The sequence below is a fragment of the Engraulis encrasicolus genome, chromosome 22 (assembly GCF_034702125.1).
Source record: "Engraulis encrasicolus isolate BLACKSEA-1 chromosome 22, IST_EnEncr_1.0, whole genome shotgun sequence".
Lineage (NCBI taxonomy): Eukaryota > Metazoa > Chordata > Actinopteri > Clupeiformes > Engraulidae > Engraulis > Engraulis encrasicolus.
In genome coordinates this window covers 11,515,740-11,530,553 of record NC_085878.1, presented here as the reverse complement: position 1 = coordinate 11,530,553, position 14,814 = coordinate 11,515,740, and the positions used below count along the sequence as shown (strand labels likewise).

General features: G+C 45.8%; 2 protein-coding genes across 3 annotated transcripts in view; one reads left to right on the top strand and one right to left on the bottom strand.

Moving 5' to 3' along the window:
- Nucleotides 1–3,060, top strand: part of dhx38 (DEAH (Asp-Glu-Ala-His) box polypeptide 38) — a 47,387-nt gene extending 44,327 nt beyond the window's left edge. Inside the window, exon 27 of the mRNA XM_063188636.1 lies at nt 1,505–3,060. Within this exon, the coding sequence (XP_063044706.1) occupies nt 1,505–1,586 (82 nt within the window). The 3' untranslated portion in view covers nt 1,587–3,060. The remainder of the gene's footprint in view (nt 1–1,504) is intronic.
- A 6,669-nt stretch (nt 3,061–9,729) lies between these two features.
- LOC134438509 (centrosome-associated protein CEP250) overlaps nt 9,730–14,814 on the bottom strand; it is a 209,862-nt gene continuing 204,777 nt past the window's right edge. For both annotated transcript variants that reach the window (XM_063188086.1, XM_063188087.1), the window contains exons 39-40: nt 13,431–13,749; nt 9,730–10,996 (exon numbers count right to left, since the gene is read on the bottom strand). In XM_063188086.1, coding sequence (XP_063044156.1) covers nt 10,577–10,996; nt 13,431–13,749 — 739 coding nt within the window. In that variant the 3' untranslated portion in view covers nt 9,730–10,576. The remainder of the gene's footprint in view (nt 10,997–13,430; nt 13,750–14,814) is intronic.

Sequence of the window (14,814 nt, the reverse complement as noted above, 5' to 3'; positions counted from 1 at the left end):
AAAATTGACACCAGGCACTTTGATTAGTTGTTAACTATGTTGGCACATGTCCTACCAGGGATTTTGGCCCACTTTTTTAATTGCAAATAGTTAAGCTGGTCCAAATTGCATGGATGTTGAGGATGGACATTCATTTTCAGCACTCTTCAAATACTATCTAAGGGATTGAGGTCTGAACCACTCCATGACCATGGTTTTAGTATCCTTGAAGAACATTTGAACTATTTTAGATGCAAGTTTTGGGTTATTATCTTATTGAAAGATCCAGTGAAGATCTTAACTCCCTCTATGAGCATATTTTTGCAAGGTCACTTTCCACATTCTATCATAATTTTCAGTTTTTATGGTGCCGTACACCCAAACAAGGTTTCCTGTGGCTGAGGCTGCCACAGAATGATGCATCCACCACCATGTTTAATTGTGGAAACCATCTTATAACGATTCAAGGTCTATCCCTTTCTTCACCTGACAGAAGCAGAATTCATGCATCAAAGCAGGTGCAATTGAATATCATCAGATGAAAGCAGAGACGTTCAAAACTCATTTTTGACTTTCAAATGTTCACAGGCAAAGCTCAATAACACTCTGATATGCACTGCCTTTAGTAAAGGGGTTCTTCTGTGATGATGGCCCCAAAGCCCAATATGATGACAAGCCCTAACAACTGTCTTTCTTGGGGGGGGGGAGGGGGGGCTGCAGGTGAGGCCAGGTCAATAACAATCATCTAGGCAGGTGTCCAATGCTTCTTTGGTCTAATGAGGCTAAGCAGTTTCCACAGTTACACATAGTGGAAGGGCATCAAGTTTAGTCTGTTATTCAGCCTCTGAGACAGGGAGTCTGGGTCTGAATCTGGATTGCTGGGTCTTCCAACAACATTGCAACCCAAAGCATACATTTAGATTAGTTCAGAGGTTCTTCAAAGACACTAAAACCATGATATTGGAATCACCCGCTCATAGTCCAGTCCTCAATCCCACTGAGAGTCTGTGGTTAATGTCTATGCTCAGCATCCATGCGACTTGGACCAGCTAGAACACTTTGCAGTGAAGAAATGGGCCAAAATCCCTAGTGGGGCATGTGCCAACCTAGGTAGCAACTTATCAGAGCCTGTTGTCAGTTTTGGTTCATAAATGGCGCCATATTGACAATTAATGATCATGGGGCTAATAATTTTGTCCTTGTCATTTTTGCCCTTTTTTGTTTAAACTCATCGAAACAATAGAAAAATCCAAATTCAACCCATTGAACATTATCTCCATCAGTGTATTTGTTTCCAGAATAACAGAAACGGTGAATAATGGTCATTCTTACTGAGAAATCAAGAGAAATGTCTAATTTCAGGAGAGGGGCTAATAATATCGTCCTCAACTGTACATACGTACATTAAGTGATGTAAAGACACTAGAGGATGCCAACACTGGAACACATATTGATATGTTTTATTGTATTGTTAAAAAAAAAAAGAACTGGTCAATAAATGGTGTCTTCTCCCCTTTTCTTCCAGGTCCCCAAGAATCTGTACCCCTGGCAGACGAGAGGAGGTGCCCGCCACCCCTAAACGTACCCCAGCACGCTTCGGCCTGTAACCTTCCTGGGACGTCCCTTCAAAACACCATCCATGCTCCTCTGAAGCACTCTTTACACACAAACTCGCTCTCTAAGCCCATCTCCTGTGCCCAGGCTTCCGTTGTCTCCCATCACATAGTAACAAAACATGGCTGATTCAGTGACTCTGTGTCCCTTTCAGTACCCCAATTTGTCCACCAGTAGGCACACTTGTATAAGGCAAGAGAGTGGAGTGAGGCGGCCAGCCCAGCCCAGCCCTGTGGAGGAGGAGGAGGAGGAGGAGGAGGAGGAGGGCTGAGTGATTGTCCTCTGTGTGTATGTGCAGAGCAGAGCAGAGAGCCCCATGAAATGGCTCCTTTATTACTCGCAGACCTATCTCCTGCACCAACACATTCACACTTCACACGCACGACAACAACAATGGCAATATTGCTAAACAACAAAAAACCCATCCTTGATGTTTTAGATTTAAACACTTTACACTCTTATCAGTGGCAATATTATTTAACAGCAACAAAAGATCTTTAACGCTTTAGATGTTTTTTGGGGGGTTTTTTTAGCATAGAAATAAATTGTGTGTCAACTTGTTTCAAGGCAATCCATTGTACAATATTTTTTTCTGAATGTTTTTTCTGAATAATGTCTTTGGACATTTTGGGATTCAGGATTCAGCATTTTGGGATTCAGAGCTCTCCTGTCATCTACCAGGGGTTACTGTTACCGTCATATGATCATGGCAGGGAAGTTACTTGCTGTTGAAGAGATAAAGGTTTCTCCTTTCTTTTTTGCCTTTTTGTGGCATTTTCTCAACTCACAAAACTAAGTGTATCCCCACCTTTCTTTCCCCTTCAAAACAAATCTATAAGAAACAAAACAAAGACAAAGAAGACAAAAAACAAAATGGACAGAAGTGACCTATGGCTAAAACACCCCGTCTTTGATAGTGTGTGCATACGTACTGTGCGTATGTGTGCTGTTTGGCACATTGGTGGCATCATCAAAGGTGCACTGTGTAGTGTAGAAAGCAGAGCATAGGTGTTGTCTAGGCAACACGGAGGCACCGATTTAGCACCCAGCATGGGACTTGTGCCCTCTACAGCTACTACTAGTCAGGGTCCTCCAAAGGGGCCCCCCATAGCTGCACACACCTCTCCCCAACCACAATCACTCCAAATTGGGGAACTGCTAGTAGAGCCAGGCTTTGAGGTGATACGGTTCCCCTCTCATTTGTACTCACCATCAGTATATTGTGGACCCACTTAATGTTCTTTAAAAAAAAAACAAAAAACTAATTTTCTTGCCTTTCTGTGTGCTTCTTTTCTTTTTGTACAGCTTGTTTTTAAGCCGTAAGCTTCCCTCCCTCTTGATTTTAGCTCTGCTGTCAGTCATGGTAGATGTTTATCTGTGGTGATGATGCACTGAGTGCATCTCATTATTTTGTGTTGAGATTTTTTTTGTGAAAATAATATTAAAACAATTCTTTTGTAATAATTAGCCATTGTGTTTTGCTTCCGTGTTTGGTCCAGAGATCGCATATCATTCACCACACACATCTCTCTGTCTCTCCATAGAGACTCGGTATGCAAAGCTGATTACATATTTTAAGGTCATTTGTACTTTTCACAGGGCTCCTCAGGTCAACCTGTGGAAGTGATTAACTGTCTTCTTTCCAAGGCTGTGATGCCAGCGTAAATATTTTTCAGTCTCATCTGTTCCCAGTAGCATTTCCCTTTCCTCTCCTCCATCAGCTCCTCTTTTCTCTCTCTCTCTCTCTCTCTCTCTCTCTCTCTCTCTCTCTCTCTCTCTCTCTCTCTCTCTCTCTCTCTCTCTCTCTCTCTCTCTCTCTCTCTCTCTGCTCCTGATGAACACAAGGCCTCACTCCACTAAACTAAACTAAGCCAACTCTATTTGAATACATAAGCATTCATGGCTATGGACCTGCTCATTACTGGTACTACTGCTGAAAGGATAAACCTGTGTTTTAATTAATTCCCTTTCTCCTCTCCACAAAAGCCCTTGGGTCTAACACGTATGCAAACACCGTGACACACACACACACACACACACACACACACACACACACACACACACACACACACACACACACACACACACACACACACACACACACACACACAGGTTATTCTGTCTGTCTGTTCACACACACACACACACACACACACACACACACACACACACACACACACACACACTATCTCTCTCTCTCAGGCTTGTCTGTCTGTCTGTCTCTTTCCCTCTCTCACACACACATGCACACACTGAACCACCATTCTCTTCCTCTCTCTGCTGTGCCTGCTGACGCACTCCTTTCTCTTACACACAATTCAATTACTCTCCACAGGCAGAGCATATTAAATCAGAGGCTGATGTGGCAGAAAGGTGAGGCGACACTTTCTAATTATAATTATGATGGATAACCAACCTCTTCCTTGGCCAAACAAAGCCACGTCCTTTACTCCTCTCAAAAGTACTATTCCCCCAGGGTACAGTCTGAGCCTGAGCAAAGCACACAGCAGCAGGTTTGTTGAGGATTTGGGCGGCAGATTTTTCACTTCTGTTGTGTCTCTAGGTCACGATTAGTCCCAGGGAGAAATGGGCACAATTGGATTTCAAGTAACTGGTTTATTTTTGTTGGCTTGGATGAAATTATATTACAGTCCCAACCAACACCTCTCAACCCTGCCCAACAGAAGTTTTAGGAAGTGTTTCTAGACACGTACAGGTGAACAAATTGGACACGTTCCTGCTTCTAACAAAATGCACATCTCCAGTCTGTGTGAGATTGATCATGCCTCTAAAAGCTTACGCCTAGCTGCTGTTAGAAAGCCTCGACAACAACTTTTTTGTGGCTTGTTTTTTGGTGAATGGGTTAAACAATGGATTAATGGGGCCCCTCAAAATCACAAGACAACACTGCAATTTCATCGGCACTGTTTTGGGAGTCCGTCCAGCGTAAATGGAACAAGGGCGATCAGAAAGCTGTTTTGTGTGCAACCGACGAGGAATTTTTGCACTTTCGCTGCCACTTAAGCCATTAGGGGGCTGTGTATGCATCCAGACAGACAATGATGCGCCTATCTAAAATAGAGCAGCTCCGATTCCTACAAGAATAGCTCAACTTTGCATTTATCCTTGTTCTTGTTCGCCATGCATCCCCAAAGGTCCTCGTGGCAGCAGAGATGATTATAAATGTTTCCTCTCAGTCCCCTCTTTTCTCAGGTGATTGTCTGACAGAAGGAGAGAGAAAGAGAGGGGGGGGGAGAGTTAGTGAAAGAAAGGGGGATAGAAAGAGAGAGGAAGGGAGGGGGTAAGAGAAAGGCTCGAGTGGTCATCCGGCGGGTGTTTTAATGAGACAAATCTCTGGTTGGGGCGCCTGACATTTGAAAATCCCCTGTGTGAATGACAGAGGCGGCCGTCACCTTTACAGGAGATTTCAGCTTGAAGGTCTTTGCCATGATGAAGGGAATTAAAAAAGGCGGCCTGACTGTGAGCAGTGGTGACGACGGCAACGGTGGCCATCCCATCTCGCCTGTCCGAGGCTTAATAATAAAAGCTCCCTGGTTCCCGCCTTTCTTTTTCTCTCTGCTCGCGAGGCTGCCTGCCTCTCTCCTCTATTCTCTTTCGGTTTTTTTTGTAGGAGCTAGGAGGATGGCAGTGGTGGTGGCAGCCATCAGCAGTGGGGCACTGGAGAACCTGCTCCTCATACTGCAAGGTTAAAAACACACACACAGATGAACAACATACAACACACATACGCTCTCTCTCTCTCTCACACACACACACACACACACACACACACACACACACACACACACACACACACACACACACACACACACACACACACACACACACACACACACACACACACACAGGGCCAGATTAAGATGGCCCGGGGCCCCTAGGCTACAGGTTACTATGGGGCCCCCCAGAAGGCAAATTTTGTGAAAAAATTACGTAGACAGTGTCATAATTACGAGTTAAAAATTCAGGATAACATGTCTACCAACTGTTCTCAACACGGTGGATACATTTTTCAATATTGCATCTTGTCCCAATTCTGCTATTTTTCACTTTTGGGTAATCAGGGGGCCCCTGGCAGGTGGGGGCCCCTAGGCTGCAGCCATATCTAGCCTGTGCATTAATCCAGCCCTACACACACACACACACACACACACACACACACACACACACACACACACACACCTATTACTATCTTTGTGAGGACCTTCCATTGACTCCAATGCATTTTACTAGCATTCAAAACTAGTGGGTGCTAAACTGTGCCCTTACCAAAACAATCCCTAACCCTAACCTGTCAGTAAACAAATGTTTCTCCAATTCTGCAGTTTTTTTCATCAAAAACAAAACATATTTATAATGGCTGTGAGAATAGACCAAAATGTCCTCACAACCACAAATGTCTTCACAGCTGAGGTGAAATGTCAGGTTGAGGTCCCCACAATAGTAGTATAGTAAGTACACACACACACAGTTGAAAACATAGACATCAAACACACACACACACACACACACACACACACACACACACACACACACACACACACACACACACACACACACACACACGCACATCCGCACACACAAACATATAACCCCCTCTCCCACACAAACACAGTGTATCACCCCCACTCCTTCCCCTCTGAGACCACAAGCAGGGACAAGAGACAAGAGGCATGTTGTCATGTCTTGGCCACTGACAGGTGGTTGGGAGGTTTATTGGAGACACAGCCCTTGATGTTCCCTATTCTCTTCCTCCCTGCTCTCTTGCCTCTATCTCTCCTTCTCTCCCTTCCTCCATCACCCCCATCACCACCCATCAACCCTCCCCTGCCCATCATCCTTCACCCCACCAACTGCCAAACCCCTGCTGCCCCCGCATCTCTCAGCCAGTGTGAGGGACAGGGCCCACTGTCATTACAAACGTAATAAGAGCACGAGTGAGATTGATGAGGAAAACAGTGCATCAAGCGTTCTTTTAATTAACTCCAGGGTTGTGACGGTGCCAGGGAGTGGAGTGGAGCGAGGCAGGCAGAGAGAGAGGCAAGAAGGCAGCTGGCTATGTGGCAGGACGAGGCAGCACAGGATACAGGGGGCATTCCTCAACCCACACACTACACACTATACACACACTACACACACACAAACGACGCACGCTCACACACCGAGAGACAGAGGCTGTGTTTGTTACCTCCTCACCCCCCGCCATAACGAAGCGCCTTCTGGGAGCCAATTACATCCAAGGCTGCGCGTGAGGCTCAGCAGGCCTCTCTGGGAACTTAACTTGAGCCGTCTCCTCTTTCCCCCCAGCCCTGCTGGGAACCACGGCCTTCGCTTGATTGAATCAAGAGAAGAATGTAACCAACCTACACACACATGCTGCCCCTCTCTCTCTGACACACACACACACTCTCTTTCTCTCTCTCTCTCTCTCTCTCTCTCTCTCTCTCTCACACACACACACACGCACAAAGCTGTAACTGCCCTTTCCTCATTCCTCTCCACTTCTTGTGTCTTTTAGCGGTGACCAGAAAGAGATACATGTTCCAGATTCCTCTGCATTGAGAAAATGACGAGCTCAGTAGCTAAATGACAATTGCAAGTTTCAGCCCCCCCATGAATTTAAAGTACAATTTCTGGTGGTATGGTTTCTCTAGGGAAGGCTTTTAAAAAACCAACAATCAGCAGTGGTGTAATATGCTGCTACACACCGCCATGTGAGTGTCTCCGAATGGACATGCTCTCTCTCCGCCATTTAACGATGATTGCAGCACTTCAAAGCTTTTAAGATGAGCGTGTGTTTGACCTTGGGAACGATACTGTCACCTCGACACAGACACACACGCACACACACACCGCAGTGTGCATATTTTGTTTGCTACAGACAACATGGCAGCACACAAACAGCTTTCCTCGTAGAAGATTATTGTGCTGTACAAAAAAACTACTGTAGATTACACTTTCATCAAGTCTTAAGTTGATGGCGTCTTCAATAATAGATGAGCTGCCTTCTCTTCCATAGATGGCTGTCTTTATCATGTTTTTCAGCCCACGCAGAATTAAAAAAGAAGCACCCCCCCCTTTCCTTGAACAACAGCCACTCTTATGTTCCTGTAAGCTCTCACATCTTTCTCTTTTTTTATTTTTTATTGATGTCATCGCCTTCCTCACACCAAAATAAACTGGCTTCATTAAAAGGAGATGGGGAGAAGCTTGCATTAACGAGTGCCATCATTACTTTAATCTGCCATGCTGTCTGATACTCCTGTCAGCTGCACAGAGACTGAACAATGTGGCCCCTCGTATTAGTCACATGGGGCGCGGATATTGTGTTCAATAATTAAGAGCTACCGTATCAAAGGCTTTTATACCACACAGCACAGCAGCACACATGCGGCGAGGAGAAAAAAAACGGGAAGTTGGAAGAAATTACTTTGACATTTTTATTCATCACAATTACTTAAATTGGGACAACTGCGAGTGCTTTTTCTCTCCCCCTGCTTGAGTGCGTGTTGTGGCTAGGCCACGGTGTCCTATTTAGCTCACAGCTGTAAGCCCACTACTCAGTCTTGTATTGGTATACAGGTGCTGGTGGTTGGTGGTACAGTATCAATAGCAAGGCCACCGCCGCCACCACCAACAGCACAGGTTGTGTTGACGTTACGTGTGGGGTGCCACAAGCACCCTTAAAGGCAGGGCCTGGGAAAGCCCAGGGCATTAATAACACTTATTGGCCTTCTTTAGTTTCCTCAGACACCTTAAGTGTGGGGTATTGACTGCTTTGCTAGAGAGAATGTTGCCTATTGATTTCGGCAAAGCAGAAAGAGATGGCCTCCTCTCGTCTGGGCCTGAAAGGTGGGGTGGGGGGATTTATCCGGCCGGGAGGCTTAGCAAACAGCCAGAGCGACGGCACGCGGGTCGGTGGGTCTGTAGTTTGATCCCTTTGACTGTAACCACTCCTGCATCACTTCACTGCCAGCCGGAAATCAACACAGGGAACACACGACCCCTGACCACTCAAGTGTGGGGGCCACGGCACACTAGCACAGCGCCTGCCTGCCTGTTTACTACCCTCTGTGTGTGTCAGGCTGCCTGTGTGTGTGTGTGTGTGAGTGTGTGTGTGTGTGTGTGTGTGTGTGTGTGTGTGTGTGTGTGTGTGTGTGTGTGTGAGTGTGTGTGTGTGTGTGTGTGTGTGGTGCATAATGTGTGTAAGCAGGAGGACAGTGGGATATATTACCCAGAGGCCAATACCATATTTCCATTTACATGTGGAAACTATTCTTTAACCGTACAGACATTTATTTTTTTATTTTCGCAAATCTAACAATTTCTCTTTTCCTTATTTTGCTGGACAGGTCTGGTTAAAAAAAAAAAAAAGTGAAAATCGAATGCATTCTAACACAAGCTGGTCATAAGTAATTTGAGTCCGCGGGCGGAAGATGGAAATCCTATTTCTGTCCACACGCATGACGACGAGCGAAAACATGTCATATTTCCATTTTGTCATTTTTCACAGCTTGAGGGAAATCATCCCATCCTATTAATGCCCTTGGAGCACTGATCTTAATTTCAAGTTTTAAACGCCAACACTCCTTGCTAATCATGGGTGCCATATGGAAATGACAGTTAAGCTGGCTTTAAGCTTTTATGTAATACAAAAATGTAATGTGGGTGGAATTGATCAGCGTCTCTGGAAGGATAGGTGGCTATGAAAGCGCGTGCTCTACGTTTTAATGGGTCCACTTCACAGCTACAATACCAGCCCTTCAGCTGTATCATGCGGTAGCACTGTGGAACTCTGCAGCCAACACAGTGCAGGCAGCTGCTTTCAGCACTAAAAGGAATAATGTGCAATATACACACTCTCATGTTAATGAGTATTGGAAATGAGAGACTAGAAAATTGTAGATAAACCATTCACTCTACCAGTCCGTATATACCGTTATACTATAACAAGGTTTTTTTTCCCACAGGTATACATTACACTATGTTTGAAAAGAAACTATCGGTACTGTAGAAGACCGCACATCTCTTGGCATGTCCCAATATATGAGCATCACAGCATAATAGGAACTAAGCACACAGCAAATAATAGACACATTGAAGGACATGAACGAGGGATTCACTTCAGAACTCACAGTTTATTCAAATGATTTTAGAATTCACATTTTGATGCAGCAGAATCGGCTTCATATACTTTTAATTCACAGTAATGAATAATGGGAACATGGCACAATATGGATAAAAATCTAAATATGACAGGTTCAGTGATCACAAAACTCAGGCAATCAAAGGACAGCTATCTGTCTAAGAAGGCACACCTTTTTCACTACAATCTTTTAAATGATAATAAAGGCCATGACATATAAACATACACAGTAAAAGTAACCTTGTAAGATACCCAAATTTACAACAACAAAAAACAAAGGTGATACAATTCAAATAAATAAGTTCCTTCAATTTATGAAGAGACAGATATTTTACAAGTTCAGTTACACAACCACACAACTGAATGTTAAATACTAAATAAAAACACCAGCAACGATGGTTAAAACAACAACATGAAGCATAATGACCCTGATACAAATCAAACAAGTTCAATGTTTCACAGCTTACCTTTCCCTGAAAACATGCACAGAAGTTCTCAAACACAAATAGACACAACCCTGTTACAAATAACCCCCTTAAACAATTGTTAAATTCTCCCTTACAAAAAAAACTAAAAAAGAAACTGTACACATTCTGCACATACCTGGCTTTTGAACAATACATTCACATTGTCTGACTGTTAATCTCTGAGATCATTTTGTCCAACTCATGGTCCTCCAAAGGCCAGTGGCATCCAGGGGGAAAGGCCCAAGTTAGGACCAATGTGTTTTTTGGATGGCACATATAACAGCAGAAAAAGTCATTTCTACTAAAATATTCTACTCTATATATTTTATTAACTTTCATTACAAATTAGAACCTAGAAGCGACTATGCCAAAGGGAGGGGTGGTGGAGGCCCACAGCCTTCCTCATCATCCCCACAGCAGCAGCAGGTGTGTGTCTGCTGCTCCCCGTCCCCGTCCCCACCCCACCTCTGCCCCACGGCAGCCTGAGCAGGGGTCTCCTCTCAAGGCTGCGCTGGGCCATTCTGCGTGCCACCTCCACAGCGAAGGTCATGCGACAGTGCACAAATTGATGGTTGGCGGTGTCTGGTAGCAGAGAGTGGTGGTTAACAGTGTCTGTTAGCTGAGGCTGGTGGTGGGAGGTGTTATCTGTTAGCAGAGAGTGGTGGTGGGTGGTGTTATCTGTTAGCTGTTTGGGAGATTGGCAGCCAGGGCCATCATCCTCCTGGAGTTCTCCCTCCGACTGTTGGCGACTGCTCTCCAGGTCTGGCTGTGCCTTGTGCCAACACAGAAGTCAAATATCACTGTCACATCACTAGAAGTACAAGCGGGTCCATCTCAACTTACTGAAGGTGATATCACACTCACAAGACATGTAGTAGAAACAATCCTGCTACATGCACACTTAGGATGCTTTTGATTCTCTACTTTCTCTTATCATAGCTTAACTAAATAAAAGCTGCATGTACACCAAGAGAAACATACGCTACTGGAGCGACGTAAGTCATTATTTCTCTTTATTATATGGTTGTGACGTCATCTGTCGAATGCTCCATTCATTTCAACGGGGCTCCCCAACGTTCGGACGTCTGTTATTTTTCGATAACGGACGGGTTGGTCTATAACAGACCGCTGTCAATGGCAACAAGACTTTTCACTGCTAAAGCGACTTTTCAACAAGACTCTAATCAGCTGCTGTGATAGACAGACAGCACCCGTTGTCCTGGCTACCGCTGTCAATGGCAACAAGACGTTCACTGCTAAAGCCACTGGCTTGTATACAAGTCAGTGGCTAAAGCGAATGTTTCATATCACTCCGCAGGGGGTCCGGTCTTTTGTCACTCTAATCAGCTGCTGTGATAGACAACACCTGTTGTCCTGGCTACCTAGCTGTTGCCTAGCGGTGTTCCACAACGGCACTGTTTTGTTTTGCGCAGCAACAAGCTTAACATTAAATAGGTCTAAAGAACTGTCCCCGCCATGTGTGAATCATGTAAGTATATCCATATAATAAGCGGGTTAACTTTCGGCGAGTCGGTCGCTTTGTGGAATAGCAGCACTTCAGAGAGAACAAGACCCCTCCGCTCCGCGTCGGGGTCTAAAGATTCTCTCTGTCGTGCTGCTATTCCACGGTAGCGACCTTCTCGCCGAACGTTAACCCTTACATAGATGTCAATGTCATGTCCAGAGCAAATAAAGGAAACTCATAGCCAAACTTCTTCAACAACCTCTGCTACTCGGGCAGCTTAGGACATTTTTTGGTGTATACGCAGCTTTATATTACCACAGTATTCTCACGCCTCATTGGTTCAGTGTAAAATGAAATACAGCAGCTATACAGCAGCTTTGAGGAGGTGTGGCGCACTGTGCTTTCCACATTTTACAACTGACGAGGTGTGGCGCACTGATTCCATTGTTCTCGACAGATCCCTGCACACAGGTGTCAAACTGCTACGAAAGAGCATGTAGATTATGCTTTGGGTCTGGTTGCTGCACTTTGTCAACGCTTGGGTGGCGCCCTCAATGCTAGCAAAATATGGGAGCGTACCTATGTTCCCCGGGTCCTATGTTCCCCAGGTCCTATGTTCGCCTGTCTTTGTATGGGACCGGGGAACATAGGACCCTTTTTCTAAAAAAGGGTTCTATGTTCCCCGCATTCTATGTTTCCGAGTTTTCAAATTGTGCCCTTCCCAAAACCATCCCTAAACCTAACCTGTCAGTAATGCAATGTTTCTGAGGTGTACATTTGTGCCTTGACCAAAACTATCCCTAAACCTAACCTGTCAGAGGTGCAACAACAACCTGCGCTTTGCCATGCAGCAGCAGTTTACCTCGAAGCAGCGGAGAACATAGAACCCTTTTTTGAAAAAAGGGTCCTAAGTTCCCCGCATTGTATGTTTCCAATTTTTCAAATTGTGCCCTTCCCAAAACTATCCCTAAACCTAACCTGTCAGTAATGCAATGTTTCTGAGTGGTAAATTTGTGCCATGACCAAAACTATCCCTAAACCTAACCTGTCAGAGGTGCAACAACAACCTGCGCTTTGCCATGCAGCAGCAGTTTACCTCGAAGCAGCGGAGAACATAGAACCATTTTTTGAAAAAAGGGTCCTAAGTTCCCCGCATTGTATGTTTCCAATTTTTCAAATTGTGCCCTTCCCAAAACTATCCCTAAACCTAACCAGTCAGTAATGCAATGTTTCTGAGTGGTAAATTTGTGCCATGACCAAAACTATCCCTAAACCTAACCTGTCAGAGGTGCAACAACAACCTGCGCTTTGCCATGCGGCAGCAGTCTACTTGGAAGTAGCGGGGAAGTTAGAACCCTTTTTTGAAAAAAGGGTCCTAAGTTCCCCGGTTGGGGGGAACATAGGACCCGGGGAACATAGGGATGACCCCCAAAATATAGCTAATATGAAACCCATTGGTGTCGGGTATCTTTCATTTTCCATTACACTACATTTGAATTCCAACTCCTCTTATTATGTCACCGCATCACTTACCTGCTTCTCTAGTGTAATTAAATTGAGATAAATTACCAACAGAACATCTCCCCTAAACACACATGAGAGAGCTACAATGTCAAGTATGTGCCTCATTTATCTGTCAAGTGCAAACACTGTGACTGCTCTAAGTTTCAGATGTCAATCGTGAATACCCTGGCTGTCACGACCCTTCCCTTCAGGAACCTGTCCCTCTGCTCTGACCTACCACTCTAGAGCTGACCTCCTCTTCTTCTCCTTTGCTGAGCGTCTCCTCTCCTCCACTGTTGACCTCCTCCTGTACACCACAGTTGACCTCCTCTTTCTCCTCTACTCCGCTGCTGACCTGCTCCTCCTCTCCTCTACTGTTGACCTCCTGCGGCGCTCCTCCGCAGCTCTGCTCCCTGCTGTCTTGGCAGAGTGCCTGCGCTGCTGTCTGCTCTGAGCCTCCCCAGTGTGGTGATGCTAGGCTGCAGCCCTGTCTCTCCCTGCATCTGGGCCCTGGAACTGAAGGGCTGTGGTGGTGCGGCTCCCCACAGACATGACAGCTACACAAGGATACAAGGTGAGTTGGAGGGGGTGGAAGGTGGAGGGTGGATGGATGGGGGTAGGGGTTGTTGGAGTGGAGGGTTGGATGGGAGTAGGGGTTTGGATCGTGGGTATGGATTGGGGATGGGAGATGGGGTGGAGGGTTGAATGGGGGTAGGGGAAGGGTTTGTTGCAGTGGATATTGGACGGGGGTGTAGGGGATTGTTGGGATTGGTGAGGAGGGAGGGAGGGAGGCTGTGGAGAAGGTCAAGGTCAAGCCAACATGAGCGCCGAGCGTTGAGCAACATGTTTGCCATCACGCACGTGCCCCTGGTTAAGGCTTGACCTCGCAGGGCAGCGGCGTCCCAGTGAAGCGGGTAGAGAGTAGGGGGTAAAGGTGGGGTGGGAGTTTTGGTGGATAGCTGCCTCACCTGACCGCCAGTGCCCTTGTGGCCCCTCGTGCCCCCTTCTCCTAAATGAATGCAAATGCTTGATCGGCTCTGCTCATTTGGACGATGGTCCGCCTGCACTAATGTGACCCTCACGCTCTTTCATTATTATATATTTTTTTCTCATACATTTCCCCTCCCGTTCCAGGGATGGTTGTTTTTGTCTGCGTTACAGATTCAGAAAAAGGCTTTGCATACACAATTGGCTTGTTGGGCCATTGCCGGGGCTGACTGGCTGCATTGCTAATGCGTGCCCTTTCGAGCCACTTAATTCCGCCGGGACAAACAGGCTCACGGTCGGACACGCGAAAAGAGGAGGAGGAGGAAAAAAAGGCGGAGGGAATGAAGAGAAGAGAAAAAAATAAAAAATGAATGGCAGTGGTGGAAGAGAGAGGGAAAAAGGGAAGGGAAAAGCCAGAGAGGGCCAGAGAGGGCTACTACTACTGCTGCCGCTGCCGCTGCCGGAGCTGGAGCGAAGGTAATTAGCAGAGAGGAGACAATGAGGGGTGTGAATAATAATAAAGTGGCTGGCTGTCATTATAACTTTCTAACAAGTGTGGGGGGACCGCGTGGGGGTCAGTCGGTGTGTGTGTGTGTGTGTGTGTGTGTGTGTGTGTGTGTGTGTGTGTGTGTGTG